General features: G+C 37.9%; 1 protein-coding gene across 1 annotated transcript in view; it reads right to left on the bottom strand.

Moving 5' to 3' along the window:
• The window catches only part of INPP4B (inositol polyphosphate-4-phosphatase, type II, 105kDa), a 106,922-nt gene extending 86,724 nt beyond the window's left edge, over positions 1 to 20,198 (bottom strand). The window contains 5 exon segments of the mRNA XM_009866119.1: positions 890 to 1,020; positions 10,002 to 10,149; positions 15,653 to 15,725; positions 18,090 to 18,201; positions 20,068 to 20,198. Coding sequence (XP_009864421.1) covers positions 890 to 1,020; positions 10,002 to 10,149; positions 15,653 to 15,725; positions 18,090 to 18,201; positions 20,068 to 20,198 — 595 coding nt within the window.
• Between the last annotated feature and the right edge of the window lie 212 nt (positions 20,199 to 20,410).

Here is a 20,410-nt window from a genome sequence, read left to right as displayed (position 1 = left end):
CAGGAAAAGGTGTAAAGGCATGATATAAAGAGAAGTCTCTTTTTTGCTCAAAATGCAGTGTTAAACATGAAAAAAATCTAGTAGGGCCACAAAATGTAAAAAAAAAACAATCAAAATTAAAAAAAGATTAGTTTGTAAACAATCAAAATAAATTCCCAAGAAGAAAACATTTGTTCTACTAACTTTTCTTCTTTTTATGAGTAGGAATTACCATATGTGGAAAAGACCACCTGCTACTTCTGTACATTTGTCGCTGAAGGTGTCTTATTCCACTGACACGCAGATGCTACGATACATTATATTCCCTGACCACAGGACTCCAGCAGGCATTAAGTGAACGAAACCGCAGCACACATCAAAATATAAACCCACCATCTCCACATGAAAAAAGGCAGGCAGCACATGTTGGTATTTCTGGGCTGGGGACAGGCAGCCCATCCCGTTGCAAGGCTGTGCTTTTCTGACATGGTGCGGGCAGTGACAAGGACCACGTTAAGGATATGCAAAGCTTAGAGATGTTACTGCTACCCTGCAGACTGCTGAATGGAACTCGGGTCAAGACCAAGCGACAAAACGATCTCAAAGGCTTGTTTCAATTGGTGGATTGCATTCAACACAAGCAGAGCAGTAGATTCAAGGAAACATGAAACTAAAGCACACACACACCAACTTCGTAATTTTTTTTTTTTGAGGGGGGCTACCGTGTAATTAGGTACCATGGTAACAGTGAAAACCTGCTGGAATGCATGAAAAAAAATTTCAGAGAGAAAAACAATTACAAATATTTCATTTTTATGTGATTTATATTTCTGCTGACTCAATCAACCAAGTTAATCAATCTAGTTGATTCCTAACTGCGTCAGGGGGGTTTGAAAGGCTACTTTCATACCTGTATGCTTCCCAAGCTCTGCAAGAGTATCCTGGTACATACTCAACATCTGATCACAGTGAGCAATAACACTTTTGCGCATATTGTCCCAGTGAGGAGCAAGTTCTCCCAAGTCCTTAAGTTCCTGATTCCTGTATCAAAATGCAAAAAGAGAAGGCACTAATTAACTCATTAATTCATTAACATGCATCCAAATTAATCCAATTAATCCCAAACCAATTGGTTAAAATCAAAAGCACTTGCTATTTGAGACAGAATCTGCCTTCATGACGCTCACAAAAACCTACTGATTTCAGCTCTTTTATTCCGCCACACAATCAAAAATGTTAAATCAGAGAATAATACAGTAATTTGTGTTCAAAACTCATGTGGCACCAATGCAATGGCCTTCAAACTGAGATACTATTTCTACCTTGGAGATTAGAGGGCTTCCAGGCTTCAGAGAGCTGTGTTCACAGCAAGTAACTTGTTCTGAATAACACAAAGTTTGCTCTTTTTCCCTAGCTTGCAGAGGAGCTGTTTCGATACATCGTACTCTGTGGATATTTTGATACACATCATAAACACAGCTTTAACAGTGTCAGTTTAACCACCACCAACACACGAGCTCTCACCACATTTTGTTAGTGTTAAAAAAAAAAAAAGCCATGGAAAAAAGTCCTCAAAAACATAGCCTTCAGCTTTACAGCTGTGTTCATCAGGTCAAAACAGCAGTGTTATTGTAACCGAACGTGTCACTGCAAATCCAAAAGGAAATCCTTTAGCAAATTATCGGTTTTCCTGTACACTCTTGAGAGCCGACCTCAGTGAAAGAGAGATCACTTTAATTTCCTACATAAACAAGCATTAGTTACAGCACACTGGGCTTGCTGCTCCTTCTCCCCACTTGCAAGTAAGTTCATCTTGTATCTATTCCAGAGCCTTTTTGAGGAACTCGCCTTGAAAGAAAATGAATGAAAGACAAAACACTGAATTGTTCAGGAGAAAACTTGTGCAACATAACCAACTATTTTTCTGAATTTTCCTCCAAGTACCAAGCAGACTGTTTCACTGCAATTCTCAGAAGTCTCAAAACAGACTTCCAGAGGACAGCTCTTGCATGTAAGAAAAACTACCAAAGAAAAAGGAAAAACAGAGTGAGAAGGGGCAGAAAGCAGGAGAAAGAGAACAATGAGACTAAAGCACAGGAATATAGAGCTACACTTAATCACAACAGTTGTGACCACTGACTAAAAAGTCTTAATATTATTTCTCAAGCAGAAAAGCCCCACACTGACGTTTTCTCCACCATTATCAGCTTTGCATTAAAGTGAACAGTATTAGAGCAAGGTATATAAGGATAGTTATCCTCCTGGTTAATACGACAGGCAGAAACCAAACAGATTACACTGGAAGCAGGATTAAGGCATTTTGTTTACACATGTCTTTGAAAGTGTCATAATGAAAACAAAGATTAAAATACATTAACTTGTTGGGAGTTTACTAATGATGTACGATTAGGGTTTTCCCTTTCAGTCAACCTGAAATCCAGAAGTAGATGCAACACTTGACCTTTCCACCATCAATACAAACAGCCAAGGCTGTCTGGCAGGGTATAAAACGTTATTTATTTACAGTGAAGATATTCTGGTCCTGAAAAATATTCAGGACCAGATGTTCTGGCTGAGCTCCAAAATTTCCTCCTATACAGCAACCTAGTGTTCTGCAGAAACTGGATAAATACTACACAGTAAGAGATGAGCACATCGATACACCACATTCAGAGCCCTCCATCCCACAGAAGATCCACTGTTGGGGGTCTGCTCCTCCCTCTCTATCTAATCTCATGCCCAGACTCTTGATCACATGCTCAAGTCAAGCAACAGCAGGAGTAGAAACCCCTTATCTCAGACTAAAACATTCAACCTAAAACCAAAACTGGTTTAACCGGCTGACTCTGAGTTAATTTCATTGCCACCAACAGCAACAGAAGAAAAAACTCAAATCCCACCCAACTAGCTTTAGTATATCTTCAAGGAATGTCAAATTCTCCTCTTATTGCTGGTGACAAGGCTTGTATTTGTTTCATCTCAGAAACACACACGTGTTCCTGAAGTCAAAAGAAAGCCACTAGTATGTCATAAAAAGACATTTTATCTGCAATATTTTAATAAAGTAATCATGCAGTTTTATAGTAATCTAGAGCACATATAGCACAAAATCTTCAGGTGATATCCTTTCAAACTTTATTTTAATTTAAAAGCACAGGAAAATCAAAACCATGACATAACAGGATTATATGGCATAGACAACATTCCTCCAAGAATTGCCACATTTTACATCATTATTTTTTCAAATGCAAATATCTAGGACATAGCATTTAGTCTTTGTGCCTTGTGATTTTTTTTACTACTGTTGACTTAGTACTACTCGGAGTTATGGCCAGAAAAACAATTACCTTTACTAAATCTAGGCTCCATCAACACTGCTCTACAGTATCAACCTTTACTATCATTATCATGAAGAGCTCCTCCCAAAAGTAAATTAATAGATTGAAGAAACATAATATTTTTTGTAATGTGGAAGTTTATAGTTCATACTAATACCCACAACAACAATCTTTGAAAAAAGGATATTTTTTTATAATAATATACCAGTATTTAGTTCATTGAGTAACTTTAAACATGCACTTAAATCAGTAATTTTGTCATGGAGCAATCGTGTTATAAAATAAAATTAAATATCTATAGCTTATATTGGTTCTACAGAGAGCAAATTGGTTCCTGATTAAACTTTTCAAAGCAGCCATGGAATTCTGAACAGTTTGTTAACTGAGGAGTAAGCTCAGAGCAAAAACGATATTAAACTAGAGTTCTTTGTCATATTGTTCCCCCACCCCAAATCACCTCTCAAAGTTTTTTTCCAGCATATTCCTTGAGGGCCTTGGCAAAATCTTGCCCCATCTGTATCTAAGCGGTCTGTGGATGTAAACAGTCTTTCTCATCCCTTGTCCTCCACTTAAAATATCAATTAGCTTATTTTTAAGCCTCTTAAGTACTTTCTGCTTTTCACATCCATTCTTCCATTTAGCAGACTAATTGTGTCAGCTTTTACTGACCACTTCCCATCACAGTTTGAAGCAGTTTCCCATTAAAAAAGTCTGAAATCTACCTGCTACCATTTCTTCAAAACTCTTTTCTGACATTAGGGCAGAAAAATTCAACATTGAAACCTGGTCTGCTGAAAGCACTATACGCAATGCTGATTGTTAGCACAAAGATCAATGACCATTGGTGTTAACACAACACAATTCTAAAGAGATGAAAAATTCTAAGACCAAATTATGAGATTCCTCAGGATCCCACAGCACTATCAGAAATGTCACGAACCTTCATTTCAGGCCTCTACTTAAAAAACAACTTCTTTTACTACAAATGACGCCCTGATTTACAAAGCTAAAATTTGAGGGCACTTTGCCTTCTATGGGAGACTTGAGCTTTACTCAGCCTTCACCTGCTGGTGCAAAGCGCAGCCATTGCACAGGCTGTCACACCACTACGCAAGATGGTTGAAGAGGATCTGCACCTGGACTGAATTATCTGTGCTCTTCCTTATCCACAACTACATCAGCACAACCAGAGATCCGTAAACACTGCATGAGAAGAAGCATTTCTGACATTTCTAGGAGTTTAATATTGTTGCCATTCAACTCAAAGTAAAGCTACATGTCTTTATTTTTTTATTTGTTTGTTCCAAGGAAAAGTTTACTGAAGCCCATTATCAAAAGATAATTGAGCACCCAAAGCTCAGATTAATATTCTGGTTTTAGATTCATAAATTCATATTTTTATTGTTTATTTTTAGGAATACCTTAGTTGCACAATTATGGTAAACTACTAAGGGTGCCTGCAAGAGGCACAAATAATTTCCTGTATTATTCATGATGATAAAGTCTACTTAAATGGTTTCTGCTTTATGTCAAGCGCTCTAATGACCACAGTAACAGAAAAGACTCTCTTGTCACTTTGGATATGAGGATATAGTGACAGCTCTGAAGTCTAACAGAAACATCTTCAATGCTGAAAAAAACAAAATAACCAATTCTGTAAGTAGTACTCTGAGTCAGTGTTATACAACACGTTCAAAACTCATTTGAGGAAAGTTCTACTACTGAAATCATTTCCCCCACAAACTTGTTTTTGCACAGCTACGACTAGCTTCAACAGTCCCCGACACCATTGTGGATAGCACCATGAAAACCTGTGCTCAGTGACGATAAAATCAAAATAAATCAAAAAATAGCAGGGAGACAGCAAGATGAGCAGGAGCCAGGAGGGGGACATTCTCTCAAAGAACTTCTTTAGATCTGATTATTCTGTCTCCGTAAATGGAACAGAAGGAATAGCCGTTTGCATCAGCAGAGACACAGCACAAATCTTCACAAATTGAAAGACGAAGTTGAAAAGATCAGTGAATTTATATAAAGAGATAATTAAGAGGACACATGATAAAAGCACATAATCCACAAATGCTGTATGAAGACAGGCTGGTAACTTTTGATTCATTCAGCTTCAAAAATCCGGTGATGCAATTCCCAGTGAGCAAACATGACAAATTCAAAACCGAAAAGAGGAAGCAATTTTTGCCTCCACCAAGCTTAATCAGCTTCTGAACTCCACTTTCAGAAAACATCACAAGCTAAGTGCTTAGCAGGATTCAAAACAAGATGAGACATTTTGGCAGATTATATTTGCAAAAGTTTTATAATATTATAAAGCAGATAAAGTTCTGAATATTTATCAAACAGAAGCTTTGGAGTAAATATACACCATAAGCTCTGGGGCATGACTCAATCACTCATAAGTAAAGAAAGCTTAGAAGTTTCCTTCTAAGGAAAGTAGCACAGGAATTATTTTTCCTGACAAAATTGACTTTAAAGCATACATGCTTACATATAAGCATTTAATATTTTTGTGTGTTTGTAACAGAAGCAGATAAAACTACTCTCATTTTACTTTACCACAAGTTATGGACCTGTGACATACAGGCAATAAATAACCCACCAAAACAACAAAACATTGTCTCCAGAAATAAAAGAATCATAGTCTTTTTACTGTATTGTTTCTAAAACAGTCAAATCATTACTAAAGAGAATTCAATCCCTTCAGGGGAAGCTAGCATGAAAATGAATAAAAGGATATTTTTATTTCCTTCCCAATAGTTTTCATTCAGAACCTCTTGACAACAGTTGCAATATTTCTCTTCTTACAGAATGTCAAAACTATTTCAGGTTGTGGTAAGCCTGACCTGACAAGAAACTAAAAACTAAAATGTAGGTTGTACCCACCTTTTTGCATACCTTAAATATTTGTTTAACAAACATACCACCCAAACAAACCAACCCACCAAGTATGTTAAAAGTATTTAAAAACTCGATTCTTCTATGTGTATGTGGAGAATATACTGGTGTTTGGAAAGAGTACTTTATACTGTTCCTGAGAGCTTGAGTTTTCAAGTTCCTTTTTATTTCTAACCCCCACCATCTCTTTTTCATTACCCAAAAGTGTAGACAATATGTAAGCTAAATTAAACCTATTCCTTCCTTCCTGCCTTAAACTTCTTTCACTTCCGTGGATAATTTATTACCTGGGTTTATCTGCGAAACACTCAAGATCTTAAAACAGCATGATCATTTCAGGTTAACTCAATGATTCACATTTAATACCCGAGCATAATTCTCTGGCATCACCTGATTGCCAAGAGTCTCAAATTCAGTAATACTCAAAATGGCGTCTGTGGGATTTAAACGTTAAACCTAAATCACATTTTAATAAGTAGCAATGCTGTATAGAATTGATTTAAAGTGGAGGTTTTCTTGTTTGTATTTTAAATTTTACTGTTTTATCAGAAAATAGTGGAATCAGCTTAACACAATATTGCTTCAGCTCTATGACATAAGCAGAAACATTTTACTCTAATAGTTTATTTATAACGTCATTTATGGTTTACTTATAACTTCACTTATTTCTTTCAGCTTGGAATCGTATGTGTGGGAAAGATTAATCATGTTAGTAATGGCATGATTGCTCAAGGATTTATTGTGGGTTTGTTTTCTTTTTTTCTCCACAATTTATTAATCAGAGGGCCTCATTCAAAATAAACAGTGAGGATCTTTATGACATGAGTAATGTAATAGAAATGTACAAAGCTTTTTTCAATTACTTGAATGTCTTAACGCCTCTAATTTATATTCTCTGCATCCCCACTGACATGAACTGACAAAATTACAACCAACTTAGTGCTATTAGAACTACAGAGAAGCACTGGTAAGTGCAAAACCTCTAGTCAACAGCATAAAATTGAAATGCTTTTTGTGATGATAGAATTTGAGTGTGTTAGAATCATAATATTATTGTGAAAAAGATGATTTTTCACTTTGGTTTTATATTGTCCTTTGCTATAATGTGGGGAGCTCTAAGACATGCACTGCAGCTTCTACTGTAGTCCCCTACTTGCGAGTTGCGCTGACCTAGCGCAACACAAGCGACATCTGCAACTGCAAGGTTAGATTATATGGGTCAACCAACTTTCTGAACCATTCCTGTAAACTACTAAATCATTTTATAATCATTAGGTTTGAACAACTACTTGGCTGAGTTTGCACGATAGATGAAAAATATCTGGACACGATTTGCATAAAGAAATATTAACAAAAGGGGAAAGGACTCCTTGGAAAACCTTGAGGAGGAAACAAAGAATTTCTTAAAAAAAGCAGGAAAGCAATCTGTATGGCCCGCATTAGAACAATAAAAATGGCCATGTAGCTCCTATTAAAACTTGTTCCAGGGAGGTTTGAAGGCTAAAAACTTTCATTTATGCCTATCTTTAAAACCATTATTTCATGCTGAAAACAAAAGTTAAACATCCTTAGAGGTTACATATTTCAGTAAATCAAAAAGTGCAGTTAACCATAAACACTCTAGTTTTATCAAGATAAACAATCTTAAGAGCTACGAGTAAAGGGAATTGAAAATTACAATTTAAAATACAATACAGAACAGGATTAACACTTCACTTGGATATTTTTTTAAATAGGTAATTGCTTCAGACCTGAAATCACAACAAGAATGAAATGAAACAGACTGAGGATGATAACAAGTGGCTTTTGTGACAAAAATATTTATTCTTTTATACTAACTGGGAAAAAAAAGATGCAGAGAAGAATACTTGAGAAGAAAATAGCCTCAAGGTGATACAGTGTAAGTTTTGTAGGAGTTCAAGAAACAGTATAACAATATCCTCCAAGCTTGGTTTTACTGGTTTTGAAACGTAACAAGTTCACAAGAGCACACATCTCTGCAGTTATTTCAAAAAGCAAAGCCCACGCAAAGCTGAAGCTCCAACCTACACACTTATATGATGATGCCTCTGTTTCCACCATCTGTTAGTTGTTGTTGTTGTTACTCCTCCTGGTTGGTCTTACTGTCTTCCTCAGAGTGATAACAATCAGCTTGATCTCTCTCTCACTTTCTGCTAGGCTTGTACAGCTACCCGCAATGGCATATCAGAACTACTTGCCTCAATCTTTGAGCAACTTCTGTTTCTCCCTCAAAGCATTTCTTCATTTTGGTGAATATTGAATAATCATTCAAAAAAACCCCAAACAAAACCAAAACCCAAACAAATCATGAGGATTTCCTTACTTTGACTTCATCCACTGAGGTGAATGCCATAATACGAATGCTATATGATGAAATAACAGCAAGAGCTATCAGTCGCATTATGCCTTTGGAGCAAATAACACAGTAGTATTGTAAGTGGTTAAAGCAATCCTCTAACATTTAAAAGGCATCTACCCATGGGGCAAATGAAAATTTGCTAAGTGGATGAACTGTGCAAGTCAGCATACTCTATTTTTATTGCTTACTAAAATAACCTTACACATTAGTATTCTCAGACAAGATCTAGCCATAAATGCCTAAAAACAGAACTAAATGAATAAAGTATTATAACAATTCACACAATTATTATAACCCATCATCACCATGCCTAACTATGTATCAGTCCATTGACTTTATTAAAAGCAAGATTGTTGTCCCTCACATACTGTTCTATCAGCATAAAAAGATCATATAGAAGCAGCAGATGGGGCAAATGAAAGAAGAAAAGCAGCTCCTACTGCAGAACAAACAATCACTGTAAACAACCACAGGCAAGCCCCTCCGATGGAAGCACTTGCCTGAAAGTGCACAGGATGCCTTTGGGATGCAGCACTAGCTCACAGCGCTACTCTTAGATGTGGGACCAGAACCCCATCTACGCGTGAGGCAACTTGCATGAGGGAAGAGGTAGCATCTTCTTCTACACCACCCATTATCATTGGAAAAAGAAGGCATGCTTTCAGAAAGGCCCTGCACTGCTTAAAATACTGCTTTTTTTCTGCAGTTGGATCAACACAGCTCACAAACATTCAAGGACAGGCTGCCAATTTAGTTGCTGCAGGGGGAATTTGGGTACACAAAGGATTTGGGGACGCTCATGCTCCCTATCCTCTTTTTTTCCAGGCCATATATATTATAATGATCCTCAGACGTCCCTCCTGGTTACAGGGCCAAACATGAATAAAGATTTCAAACTTACAGTACTCTGGTATCCTTTTCTTATGCCAAATAATTTACATTAGTTAGAGTAAAGTGATTGACATTCATGTTGCTCCTTTATTAACTACAAACACATTGTTTTCCATTGCTCACTTAATGCTCGTCGGTGATACTAGCACTGCCCAAACACACTGCAGTGTAGTTCACACCCTTCCCAAGTGTTGTTTCTTAATGAAATGTTAGCTTCTCAGTATATTTATACTGTTAACCAAATGTTGATGCTTACACATTTCATGTCATGACCATGCTCTAGCACAGTTCATTGCTCAGAACTTATGAAGCCACTGGAGCTCTGAAAATTCTGAGCAATCCATTCTCTTGTTCAGTTACAGCGGTAAATTCTTAGCAGCCAAAAAAGATCACCAACTTTTGCCTACCTCATATTACAGATTAGTATTTTTAGCTCGTCACTCATATTATTCTAGGTCAGAAAAATCAAATCTAGTGTTTACTAACTGCTTTTCCTTCCTTACCTTCTCATATCCTCTTTTATGTGCAGATTGATGAGTTCTTTAGGAACATGGAAGGAGAGGGTGGTCTCAGCCATCTGTTCCCGGATCCGCATCCACTTGTTGTCAGAAGTAGGGAATCTATATAACTTGCAGATTGGGTTTTTTAACACTGCAGAGAGGAAAAATTATATTATTGCTTTACTGTCATTACATGGCAGAAAATTTATGACAATTCCATCCAAAAATCTTATCTCCCCCCTACTTCCAGAATCCATTTTGGAGCCATTAAGCTTCATTAAAAACATCAAATTTTAATTTGTTAGAGCATGTGGAGTAGGGTAGATAAATTAAATTTTACTTGTACAGTAGGTATCCTGTTAATTTAGCATCTGAGTGTAGCTCTCTATTCTTACACTTAATACACAGTTAGGAAAAACAGAATGAGCAAATTAACAACGAACTCAGTCAAATTAACAATGAACTTGGTTTACTTGGAGACAAATGATTGTCATTTAACCGACATATTCACTGTTTCCTAACTCAGAATGACTTCAGACAGTCATCCAAATATTCCAGCAGTACCCTTCCCTCAGCCTTCTGCAAAAAGCTGCCTTAGAGCAGGCTCCCATTGATCTGCCACAGAAGGGTCTATAACTCACAGGAATGCATTTCCCATGCTCCCTGTGAGGAAACTGTTGCTGTCAAAATGACATCTACTAATAGAAATTTCATCTTTGCAACTCACTGCCACCATTATTGCCAATGTAGGCTGATTTACAGAGAACAATACACACAGACCGAGTTATTGAAGATAAACTGTCTTATCTATCTGATCAAATCGTTTTATAACAGAAGTTCTTCAGGAAAGGCCTAAAACAAGACCACAGATTCAAAGATATCTGTAATAAAAGGGTTGTTGGCAACTCATAAAGAAAGAAATGCTGTAAATAATCATGTTTAAATAATTGGAGAAGTCTTCTATTCCCATCACTCCAAAATCTCTTCAATCATTAATCTTTGATGAGAAACTGGAAGTCTTTTTATAGTGATTTAACTTATAAAACCTAAATTCTGATGCACTGTTATGAAATAAGCCTAATAAATGCTTAATAGCTATGGCATATGAATAACAGCAATTTTTCTTTATTTTTACAGTTTACAGCTTTAGAATCCTCATCATATAGACTTAACTATTGTCCACTACAAGAAAAAAATAAATAATAATTTCCAAGTCTTGTGCCTATGATCAACTTACAGCAGCGTCTGGGCTTTATTCCATTACATGACTAAAACATGCATTTTCCTATTTTCCTCCTCTTTTCCTGAGATTCCTCTAATTAGTGAAATCAGTTTTCCAATAACACTGACAGCCTCTGTCAATGCACAAAGCAGATAAACGGCATCAATCATCTTCCATTAATAAGATAAGGAATAGCAATCTTCAGGAGTCAGAAACAGATCAAGAACTGAAGGGCAAATTTAAGTCTGCCCTTAAACAGACACCTGCCAAAACAGGTCATAATTTTGAGGTTCTTCTTGGTTTGGTTGTGGGGTTTTTTGGTGGTTTTTCTTTTATGCCATCTGTTCACTAGGAAACAGGCTGATACATTTTAGTAGGACATTTCAAACGATGCTGCTGCAGACACAAGAGGCTCTTGACCTTTTAATACATCTGCTTCCTAGAAGTCATCAAAGGATATTTTTCCAACAGTTCTTGGATTTGCACTCAGAATCCATTACGTTCCAGAATTCACACTTGTCCGTGAGAACCTAAATGCACGTATGCAGCTCCAAAATCTCCTTCCTCATCATCTCCCCACTATCACCAGCACAATCACAGGAAAAAACCAAAACCAAACATAAACCCCAACAGAACTGTAGCATGATAGCAACAGACACTAGGTATCACTTTGGAAAGGAGGATGCAAAGTTGTGACTTTCACAATTGCTAGAATTATTAAACTACTCTTCACATACCACCTCCGAGTCTGAATTTTCAGATGGGGATAATCTCAAGTGTGCTGCAAGTCTTAAAAAACGGCCAGAACATCTCTCCATGGGTTTAGGAAGAAAATTTCATTAACAAACTCAGAAAAAAGGCCCGAGAATTTTGTGCTCACAAGGAATCCAAATAATTTCCATTTGCAGTATTGCTAAAGCTTGAGATTTTCCCCAAGAGTTACACAATACTTTGTTTTTCTTATAAAGACAACAACAGAAGACTCAATATGTATTTTCATTTATGACAAAAATTGATTTCTAATTACAAGTTGTCTAAAAAAGAAATCTAGACAGCATGTAAAATGACTAACGGTAAAAATGGCAAGACTAGAGCTGGCTTTTATAAAAAGTAGTTATTAAAATGAGTGAAAGTTTCATAAAAGTAATCCTTCCAGTATTTAGACACGGATGATGAAAGGCACTGAAAGAAACCAACCAGATGAACTGCAGTGGTTAAAAAAACTCCACTGTTTTAAAAACCCTTCTCTATAACATAAAGTCTAAAAGCCAGTGTCATATATATTTAACCATCCATATTTTCGGACGTTCTCATTTTTAAATTTCAATATCTCTGTGCTTTTTATTCCATGCAATATCCTTCACACTGCTTCCTCTGCAAGTAAAAAAAAAACAACATTTTTTCATCTTTTTTCACTACCAAACATACATCAAAGCATACCACTGCCATATAATAATTTACTAACAGTGTTTGTATTTATATATTCCTTTGTAGCACAGGTGTACTATACATACTATCTCAAGAAGAATAATTTCTACTTCTTAATTTTTGCCTAATTCCAATTACTTCTTTTATTGTAAAGTGCAATATGTTTACAAGGAAACAATTGGCAAACTCTCCAGTGTTATAAATAAATAACTGAATTTTGAATCATATAAATTCCGTCTCCTGGGGTACAAATGGAATAGTGAGGAGCCTCTGTGAAATATGAGACTCATTCCCACTCACTCAATAAGTGCCTCATAATTCACTTGAGGGCTGCAAGTTCCTTACATGAAGATTTAAATTTCAGAAGAATGACAATGTGCATCTATGCCCACGGGCTTAAAGATTCACTCAGGGGTATTTTTCCAGTTTCATGGTTTTGAAAGTCGGATAAATAACATGAGACAGAAAGAAGCAGAAATCTTTACAACAGTATACACCTGTTCTAAGTACGTATGTATGTGGAATATGTACTATACTGTAGCACAGGCAATGTTGATGTTATCAGGATGCCTGTAATACACTTCAACTACATTTCTGATACTGTCCCTTTGCTTTCAGTCCTTAATTTTGACTAATTTTTGCCACACTGAAATTTGTCTGGCTTAAATAATTTTTTTAAAACTTTCAGCTAAGATTCTATGATTCTAAGATAGTCCGGCCACACAGTACAAGGCCAGAAATCTGCAAAAGAAACTTCTGTGCCTTATAAGGTTGAACTCTGAGAGGAAATCTTTTACAGGGATGGGCATCCAGAGGTGGCAATCCACCCAGACCTGACAACTACATCTGCCTTGGGAAAGAAATTTCAGTAAGTAAAACCTCAGAACTTGAACTTAACACCTCCTACATGCACCACTTGTCTACCTTTACTGAAAACTTTAGCACCCTTCCCAGCTTCTAACACCAAGAAAACTGTGCACGTGTCATTCGTGCGGAGTCGATGAATACTTTTTTGGGGGCAGAGCTAGTGTGTTGTACAAAACGCTTAAGGGCAGTGCTGGTATCCATATGGGAAAGCCAGTCTCCAGACAACACGGAGAGCTTTGACGAAGCACAGTCACGGGGGCACACTTGTAAAGAAGTTTGAGTGGTTGGGCAAAAAGGTCGAGAGTGTAAAAAGAGAGAAAGAATTTTCTACGAAAAGAAATTGGGAATTCAATAGAAAGAGTGGGACTGACAAAACCTGGAACTAGTGCCAGGTGTCAGCAGGGAAGCGGAGGCAATGCTGATGTGAGAACAGGAAGTCAGAAGTGCAGGAAACAGACTGAGGAATAAGTATTTATTAGAACAAACTTCCTTTGACTGAAAATTCTTTACGATATCCTGTGTACTGTCATTTCTTGCATGTGCATCTGCAGTTCTGCTCCTTCCCCTCAATTCTTGTAAAAAATCAGAAAGTGACGACACACCTCTGTGGCCTGTTTGAATCTATAAGATCTAGCAGCACTGTGAGGCGTTGGGGTTTTTATGTTGTGTGTTTGTATAAGAGAACAATAAATGTCAAAATACTTAGCACTGTCTAGATATATTGTAGAACCATGTGTAAATACTCTGACAAAGGGATCTAGGCTTTACTATTCATAAAACTAACATCTACCTTAGAAGCTCCAACAACTCCAATAAAAAGCATTCCCTAAACTACAGCATTTGCCGACACAAAAAAACCTCAACAGAAACCCCCAATCAAACCCACCCAACTGAGGCAGGAAACTGAAAAAAGTCAGTTGCCTATCAGTAACGTTTTCTCTGAACAGAAATGTCATTTATTTAAGATCCACTTAGCTGGATGACATATGAAATCAGAATCAAAGGATGGCTGCACCGTTACACCAAATCGTTCGACTGGCTCTCTATCTTCTCTCAAAGAAGAGCCATAAATAGACACCTAGAAATGCAAGATATTCTCCCTGCCTCCAGCTATCTTCAGTTCAGGAATTTTCAGAACCAGATGTAGATCCTGCACATTTAGTATTTCTTAACATGTATCTTTTCTACAAACATATCTAGTCTCACCTTGAACTGATGAAAAGAAAAAATTCTGAAGAAGAAATTTTTCCCCGCTTCTGATCTAGCTCAACAATTCACAGAAAACAAATTTACAGCATTCATATGTACATGGAAAAATCTGTTTTTCTGACGTTTTGAGTGGTTCCTTCAGACTGCAAAACTAGTCTATTAAGTTTGTCTTATCAGTGAAATCATGTGAAACAGTTTCAGAAAAGGTTTTAAAAGGTTTTAAAACTTCAGTAACATTTCTCCTCAACTGTATGCAGCAAATAGATTTCTTGACAACACTGTGGTTTCAGATGTTCCATATAACTTATTTGTGACATCGTTACAGCCCTGTAATGGATATTTATAAACTTGAGCTAATAAAACTTTGATGGTGTAGCATATCAGCATGTAATATTTCTCAGTATAATCAAAGAGAAATAGATGTAGTTCAACACTGCACACTCAAGTCCAGAGCTGACCTAGAATTGAGGATGCCTTACGTGCAGCTTCCGTCATTTTAGGACATACAGCTTTCAGATAAAACTGAAACTGCCACTTCATCAGCTATGAGAGAGATTAATTCTCCAGGGTATTCAGTTACAAATAATACATAATTACTTGAACAGAATGTCATGTAATGATATGACAAAACCTCATGAGGTTAATTCCATGCCCAGTGAAGTCACTGACAGTCTTGTAAATCATTGAACGGTAAAGATGTAGGAATAGGAAATTTTAGCAGCGTTAAAGAAAACATAACTGACATGTTTCTGAAAATTTTCCTAATGTTTCTCAGCAAAAAGATGCTGTCAAATACATATGAAACATGAAAATATTCAGTTTGAACATCTGTGCACCATCTGAAGAACCTGTCCCAAATCTTTGTTATTTCTTCAGGATCTGACTGAGCACAGCAATAGTCATCTTTTACAAATATTAGAATACTGACCTGCATTTAACGAAGGCAAGTTGTCTTTACCGCTTAGGCTGTCAGTGGCTGTACATTCACGTACCAATGCGCACTACAAAAGAAATGCAACCACAGATGTGACACGTTCAGGTGTTACAAGGAAATGCATAGCTGCTCATAAATCAGACTGAAAAGTATCGCTGATAGTGTAAGTTCCCAAGCCTTATTTATAATTCACATTTTTCTCAATATATTTCTGTTCCAATATACCTTAACACAATTGGAATTACAGCAGAGAAAACAGCAAGATATAATCAGTCATTCCATAATAAAACAGAAGAGTTTCCTACCAATAAAATGGTAAAGGCTAAAATATTTTTTGATGTTTTGGTCAAGGTAGTTTTCACACGCAGAGTATCAAAAAACACTCCGTGAATTTTTAAATGAGGGAAAAGTGGGAATCACAGAAAGTCCTTAGAATGTGTTAGTAGTTTGTAATTAAAGTAACTTGTTATACAACTGAACTGAAAGATTTCTTTGATAGGAAGCTTACACAAAACTCAACAAGTGTAAACCTAGGTTAAATGGACTAGGATACATATTTTTAATGCTTCTTTCCTCCATCAGAAAAAAGCCCAGAGAGCCCGTAAAGGCAACAGGGAGCTACGTTCCCAGGTGTCCCCAGTCTCCAGAGGAGCTTGAAGCAAAGCTCAACACATGATGTACTCTCTAACATTTGATATCTCAGGTTGAATTTAACTATCACCTTACTCTTGCACAAAGAATTCCCTGCACCTAGTTTATCTAAATGGTTCACAAACCTAATTCAGAACTTATTTCAAGTAATTCATCCACTAACTCCATGTTCTGACAATTGCACCCTCACTATTAACATATAAACCAAGATTCCATGATGCAACTAATCCATAAGAACTAAGGACTCCTTTAAAGAGCACAGAAAACACACCTGTGGCAAGGCAAGTCTTTCTTGACAAGCATTAGAACCCCTCTGAAAGATGCTGTCAAAGCCTTCTCGCTCCCCCAGGCTAGACACAGCTCATAATTACAGCTCAAATAATTGTGAGAGGTCTCATTCCACGTTTTGAAATAGAAGGAAAATAAAACGAAAGACAAGGCTGAAAAAACACTTCATGTTTCACATCTTATGGAACTTTTATAATACAAAACCAGAAAGATTTCACAGCATTTGTTGGCTTCTCTGAAACTGGTCCCACTGGTCCATCGTTTTTAAAGGGCACTGCAATTCTTTGAGAAGAATGGTGAAGAAAAGAAGTGTAAAATCTGCCCTCAGAGTTTGGCCCAGAATCAGACTGTTTTGGCTGAGCAGCAAAGATATTCAAAACAATACCCTATGCTCAAAAAATGCATTCTTATATGTTACATCCAAAAAAAAAAAACAAACCGGCAGTCCTTAATGTTACATTCCCTGTAGCATTATCTAAAATGAATTTTTTCATGAGGAACAGAATACACCATTGTGTATAGCAGTACATCATACTATTAGAGCTGCAAAAATTCAGTCAGTGAGAAAGGGGCTGCAAAGTCAGAGATACCAGGAGGAGGCAACTCTGGACAGGTATGTCAGTTGCCACCAATCAGGGACCCAGTTAAAGAGTCCTTTTTATTAACGGCAAATCATTCAAAACTTGATTTCCTCCATTCTGAGCAGTCATTTCCAAACCTCTTCCAAACCCAAACGTCTTCTCATCCTAGAGGCAGCCCATCTGTTCCACTGTACCTCATTTGGTTCTCCACTCCTTTCAAATCCACTCCCCCCACATAATCTCCAGCTCCAGACTCCAGTGCTTCTGCTTGCAACAACCTGCTGTCTACACAGGAGCATTTTAGCTCTTTCTGAGCCATCCTGTCCTTCCTCTCGTCCCACACTGTGAGCACCCCAATGAAGAACCCCTCCATACACCCTCTGCTCAACACTGCCCTGTTCTGGCACTCTGCACTGTCCCTCCCGTTGATGTTTTTGCCCACCACTGTGTGCTCCCATGAGAGGCAGCTGAAATTGTCCCTTAGCAAGGGGATTCACCTCTTCTTTGGCTTGCCTGTCTGCCATTCTTTCCAGGTTTTCGGTATTGTGGGCACAGGTTGCACACAGAAATCCACGTGCACAGGACTTCAAGGGCAGAAAACTGAGGAACTGTCCAAGGGAAAAAGAAGTCAGATTTATGGTATCTCTATGGGCAGTTTTTTGATCAGGAGTGATTGATTATGATCAGCTGAGGTGCAAATCATCTCTTTTTCCCTAAAGAAGGGGAGGGCCTAGGAAACGGAGGATACGTTTTGACAAAAAATTATATTTAGTTTAGGGAGGTAAGGAGTACATAATACTTGATTCCAGAAACTTTTTATTAAGCCCTTAACCCAACTGGGCATTAGTAATTTAGCTATTTAGTACAGCTGATCATTCTAATCAACCCTGTGCAACGAACCGAGTTGCTACCTTTTGGTCCTGAGCATCTGTTGTGAGGTTGTCTGTTTCCCCATCCTCTAGCTCTCCCATCTTCACAAGACTGACTTCAATGGTACCAACTGTCTTCCCACCATCAGAAGTCCTGAAAAAAAGCCACAACCTATTACATTCAGTCACCTGCAGCATCACATTCCTTCAGGAAAAATACTGTCATCAAACATTTAGTCCCCTCTCCACACAGCTCCAGTCACCTGTATTGAACTAGTCATTCATAATCATAAAGCAAATGATAACAACAAGGCATATTGTACTTCCTCCAAATTCCTTATAGCAATGAAACTTTTCTCCACAAAACTGAGGATCGATAAGTGCTATAAATGGTGGGAGAATCCATGAACATTGCCAAGTATTCATTCTAGGCATTATTCTCTGCGTGGACCATCAGAGAAAGGGCTGTAACACTGCACCAATACCCCACTTATGACCTGCAATCTCACTGCACAGTACACTGCTTTGTTTCCTAAGATAATGTGCAAATAAAGGATATGCTCAGTATATTAATAAACCTCCTGCTAAATCAAAATAATTAAACTAATCTGAATGTCACTTTTCCTTTTGTAGTCCTTCCGCAGAGTAATTATTTCAAATCACTCCAATTTCTTTAAATATATGGGAGAAGATAGTTCCAGGTAAATTCCTCGATTATCATCTCTGCAAATAGTATACGTGAAATAAATAAAATTAAAAAAAATAAATAGCAATTCAGATCTGTATCTCCAAACAACAAGCACTGGTCACCACCTTTTGGAAGAAACAAGGGTTTAAACTTCAAAAAGATACTGAATGCTTTTTCAGCTTTCACTGACAGCAAAGCACCAAGGTTAACGGCACAGTTTATCTCCCCTGGCTTATTCTGAACAGCTGGAGTTTTGGAAAGGAAGCAAAGAAGGGTAACGGATCATTTAATAATAATGAGGAAAGTAAAACAGCAGCCAACAAGCAAAAGCAGACAAAAGGAAATGATGAGAATAAATTTAGTAGAATTGCAAAAGCACAGAGAGGAAGAAGAATGAGAATAAATGGGTTTGGGGCAATGTTGTGTATAATCTCAGAAGCGAAGATGAAAAATGATGAAGCAGTACAAAGGAATATGTAGAAGAGGGACTGACAACAATTTAAAAAAAAGCAATTAATCAAACCAGTAATAATCACAAAAAGCTTTTCCATTAAAATTTGCAACATTCCTTGCTGCAGGAAAACAGGAAAATCCCCTTCAATACATACACCCTTCCAGAACTTAAAATAAAAAAAAAATATTCCTCACATTGTCATCGAGTCACAAAATAGTTTACGTTGGAAACTATCTTTAAGATCATTTGATGCCGTGTCCACCACAAAAGCATGTATCTGAGCACCTCATCCACCCATCTTTTACAGACCTCCACAGATGGCAACTCAAGCACGTCCCTGGGCAGCCTGTTCCAGCGCTTAACAATCCTTTCGGTCTAGAAATTTTTCCCTCATATCCAAGGCACACTTCTCCTGGCACAACTTGAGGTCATTTCCTCTTGTCCTACTTCTTGTTACATGGGAAGAGAGACTCATCCCCACCTCGCTATGCCACTCTTTGAAGTAGTTGTAGAGGGTGATGAGGTCTCCTGAGCCTCCTTTCCTCCAGGCTTAACAACGGCGGTTTGCTCAGCCACTCCTAATAACATTTTTCGTAGAAGATCATCACATTTACCAACCACAAGACCACTGGAACCTCACTGGTTAGCCCGGACTGATGACGAATGACAGTTTGGTGAGCACTTCTGCCACCTCCTTCAGTACCCTTGGGTGGGTCTCATCTGGCCCCCATTGACTTGTGTGCATCTAAGTGGAGCAGCAGATTGCTAATCATTAGAAAAGGAAGGAAAAAAAAAAAAAATTAACAAAAGTCCCCAAACACCCATCTCTAAGGAGAAGAAAGATGTCAGGCTGAGCACTCGCCCGCTGGCCCACCCACATGGTACTAGGTGGTCTGGCACTACACAGGGGCTGAGCCCCAGGGCGGGTTGGCGCAGCTCTGAGCCGACTGCCGCTGCCTCTCCGGCACCCAGAGTCCCCGGGAGTTCTCAGCATCGGGCCAGCACGCATCATCTCCTGCTCTCAGGTCAGGCAGGCCCAGCTCAGCTTTGCCGCGCTGCCTTCTGCCGCACGCAGCCTTGCCCGGAGCGTTTGCCAACGCCCCAGGCGGGAGGACCTCGTATCTATGCTGAGCTCCCCTAATGTTACACCATCTTTATTTCTGCATGCAGCATAAGGTCTTCATTAACTTAAGAGTATGCCAGTTAGGCATATACGTTAAG

The sequence above is a fragment of the Apaloderma vittatum genome, unplaced genomic scaffold, assembly GCF_000703405.1.
Source record: "Apaloderma vittatum isolate BGI_N311 unplaced genomic scaffold, ASM70340v1 scaffold1653, whole genome shotgun sequence".
In the NCBI taxonomy this organism is placed as follows: domain Eukaryota; kingdom Metazoa; phylum Chordata; class Aves; order Trogoniformes; family Trogonidae; genus Apaloderma; species Apaloderma vittatum.
The sequence above is the reverse complement of the archived record's forward strand: the minus strand, read 5'-3'. Positions and strand labels throughout refer to the sequence as shown.